General features: G+C 65.8%; 2 protein-coding genes across 2 annotated transcripts; one reads left to right on the top strand and one right to left on the bottom strand.

The window, feature by feature from the left end:
- Window positions 1–362: 362 nt before the first annotated feature.
- On the top strand, window positions 363–1,188 carry AMSG_09213 (JmjC domain-containing protein 8; the record flags this gene model as incomplete). The annotated part of the gene is made up of 2 exons (XM_013899157.1): window positions 363–373; window positions 408–1,188. 2 exons carry the CDS (start codon window positions 363–365, stop codon window positions 1,186–1,188), a joined length of 792 nt encoding a protein of 263 aa, XP_013754611.1.
- A 15-nt stretch (window positions 1,189–1,203) lies between these two features.
- On the bottom strand, window positions 1,204–2,979 carry AMSG_09214 (uncharacterized protein; the record flags this gene model as incomplete). The annotated part of the gene is made up of 2 exons (XM_013899158.1): window positions 1,204–2,785; window positions 2,812–2,979. The coding sequence occupies 2 exons, from the start codon at window positions 2,977–2,979 to the stop codon at window positions 1,208–1,210; spliced, it is 1,746 nt and encodes a 581-aa protein (XP_013754612.1). The 3' UTR covers window positions 1,204–1,207.
- Window positions 2,980–3,170: the final 191 nt, after the last annotated feature.

The following is a 3,170-nucleotide window of genomic DNA, read 5'->3' on the forward strand; positions in this document are numbered from 1 at the left end:
CACTGTAAAATCTTTTACAAGCTCCAACCCATCCCCCACTCCCAGCCTTAGCCGTCACCCGTGCTAGCTGTTGTGTCGCGAAGAGACGACAGACCCGTCGGCCGATCGGACGCTCAGTGCCCAAGCGGGGGGCGGGGGGAGCAGTGTTTCCTGTGCTACTGCTCTCACCGCTCCACGCTTGGTCACTGAGCGTCCGATCGGCCGACCGGTCTGTCGTCTCTTCGCGACACAACAGCTAGCACGGGTGACGGCCAAGGCTGGTGTGGGCCAAGGCGGGGGTGTGTGGAGCTGCAAACAGTTGTCGACATGGTCAAGAGCAGTTCCTGTGTGTTGGGCGTGGTGGTGGGCATGTTGGTTGTGGCATGGGCGCAAAGTGGCGCGGGCGGGCATGGGCTTGGCGCCGCCAGGGACATTGTTGCCCGGTGGCAAACCACGACCTTTTCACAGCTACTCTGCGGTGGCGACGACGACGACGACCATTGCCCAAACCTCGGCAATGACGGATCATGCGGGCTAGAGGTGATCGAGGCGAGCGGATGGCGATGGGACAACTTCTCTGAGGCCTACCGCGACACGCCTGTGGTGCTCATGCTCGACGAGGAGGTCATGGCCCATTTTGCGGCGGTGACGGAGCGGGAGGCTCTGCTGGCGTCGATGGGGAACGCCATGGTCACGCTCTCGTCGTCGAACACCCACTCGTACACCAAAGTCCGCGGCATGCTTGCCGACTACGTCACCGAGGAAATGCCCAAGGCCGGGAGCACGAGCGATGCCGAGGACTCGTTCTATCTCTTTGGCGACCACACGGCCGAGTGGTACGGCTTCATCGACGAGCACTACACCATGCCTGCCGTGGCGGCGTCGGCGCCCATCGTCTCGCCCTCGTTCGGCATTGGTGGTGATGGCTCGGGCGTAGCGTTCCACACACACGGTCCGGCGTTTGCGCATGTGGTCCACGGCCGCAAGCGCTGGTTCCTCTCGCCGCCGGACATCCAGCCGGACTTTGATCCCTCAGTGACTACCTCGGCCTGGCTGGCGTCAGAGCGGTACACCGCATCGACCCGCGCTGCCGGGAGCGCCTGGATCGACTGCACGCTCGGGCCGCGCGAGATGCTGTTCATACCCTCGGGCTGGTGGCATGCCACGCTCAATCTCGGCGATACGGTCTTTATCTCGCTCTTTGTGTAGGCCATGCCATGGCTAGCGCCTATGAGCGTATGGCTTTGGACTTGGACTTGGACTTGGACTTGGCCTTGACCTTCGACTTGGCCTTTGCCTTGGCCTTTGCCTTTGACTTGGACTTGGACTTGGACTTGGCCGGGAGCGAGCGGCGCTTGGGGTCGGCGACACGGATGAGGGCGTGGGTGGCGGCGAGGAGGTTGCGGCCGAGGATGGCGGTCTTGCCGAGCTTCTCGCCGTCGCGGACCGAGGCGCGGACCTGATACGGCTTGCCGTGAAGGACGACGTCGACGTCAACGACGTCGCGGACATCGGTGGCGTCGTTGCCCATGCGGATGCGGACCTTGCCCTGCGACTTGAGCCGAAGCGCGCGGGCGACGGCGACCGGGATGGCGGTCATGGACGCGCCGGTGTCGACACGGACCGACATGGGAATGCCCGGAATGGCCTTGATCGGGTTCTGAAACTCGATGTCGACCATTTCCTCAAGAATAAGTAGTTCGTCAATGGCGTTGTGCGGGAAGCGAGAGGGCGGGAGCCGGAGCATGGCGTCTGCCCCATCGGCGTCATCGCGGGCGTAGTCGGTGATGTACACGGTGCGAGGGGTAGCGTCAGCGTCGGCCGCGCCCGACGACGAGTTGGCAGCCTGACCACGGCCGGGCGAGGAGCGGCCAGGAACAACGGCGGTCCGGGCATGCGTCGCCGAGCCGCCATCTGCTACGGGCGGGCGGCCGCAGCAGCCGCAGGCCCACCACGGCGCGCGGCGCGACGGCGGAGACGGCAGCGGCGCGTGTGCCGGCGAAAGGTAGTCTGCGCGCGCCGGTGAGGCCTGCGAGCCCTGGGCCACAAAGGCGTCGAGCCACGAAATGTAGTGCGGCATGGTCATCGCGTCCACGAGATCCTCAGTCTCGACCGAGACCAGAAAGTTGGAGAGGGCGAGGAGGTTGCGGCCGAGGATGGGGATGCGGCCGAGCTTGTTGCCTGTGCGGACCGAAGCCTCAACCTCGTAGACTTCTGCGCCGAGGCGGACGCCGACCATGACGACTTCGCGGCGCTCAGTGTGGTCGATACCAGTCCGGATTTTGACCTTGCGGACAACCTTGAGCCCGAGCTCGCGCTTGAGCGCCACAGGGATGGCCGTCAGCGACGCCCCGGTGTCGACCCGCGCCTCCATCACCACCGACGTGCCCGCAGCCATGGCCATAAACTCCACCTCTGTCCGCTGCGGGATGACCAGCGCGAGCTGCGGGTCGTGCTTCCGCCGCGCCGCCACAGACGTCGTCGTTCCCTCGCTCGTCTCCACCGCCGGCGGCGAGCGTGAGCTTGACGACGCCGACGACGACGTCCGCGATCGCGAGGCTGACACCGACGGCGACGGCGACACCGACGGCGATTGGGACGAGGTCAGCCCAGCAGCTGCCGACGACCTGCCTTGCGGTGGTGGTGTGGGCGAGTGTGATGCCGAGTCGTAACCATCAGCGTCGGCCGAGTCTGACGACGACGAGTCGCCCGAGCTCCGAGCCGGCGATGACTTGCTGTCTTCTGTCGTGCTTGCCGACTGATGGCTCTGCCGCGGGTGCTCAGTCTGTTCCTCCTCTTCGTGGGCCTGGCCAGGGGCAGAAGCTGGCCCACGAGCAAGAGCAGGGCCGAGAGCGAGAGCGAGAGCGGGAGCGGCGGCGGGGCGGGGGCGGCGGGAGCCGGAGCGAGAGCAGCAGGAGTAAGAGCGTCATGTAGCAGCGGCTGGTGCTGGTCCGGCTCGAAACGTCTGCTCCGTACCCTTGTCCTCTTCCGCCGAGCCATGATTTCCCACCCTGTGGCTGGCGTAGGCCACGGGTACGAGTCGGCTGGTGTCCGTAGGGCGGGGGCGGGAGTGAGAAAGGAAGGAGCCGGCCGTGGCAGGGCCACCACCCGACAAGGCCACTTTTCCAGCACCAATCTCTGTAGCCACATGGAAAAAAATTGTCCGCCCCCCCCCCCCACCCCCCCCCTAA

The sequence above is a fragment of the Thecamonas trahens genome, assembly GCF_000142905.1.
Source record: "Thecamonas trahens ATCC 50062 unplaced genomic scaffold supercont1.47, whole genome shotgun sequence".
Taxonomy (NCBI): Eukaryota; order Apusomonadida; family Apusomonadidae; genus Thecamonas; species Thecamonas trahens.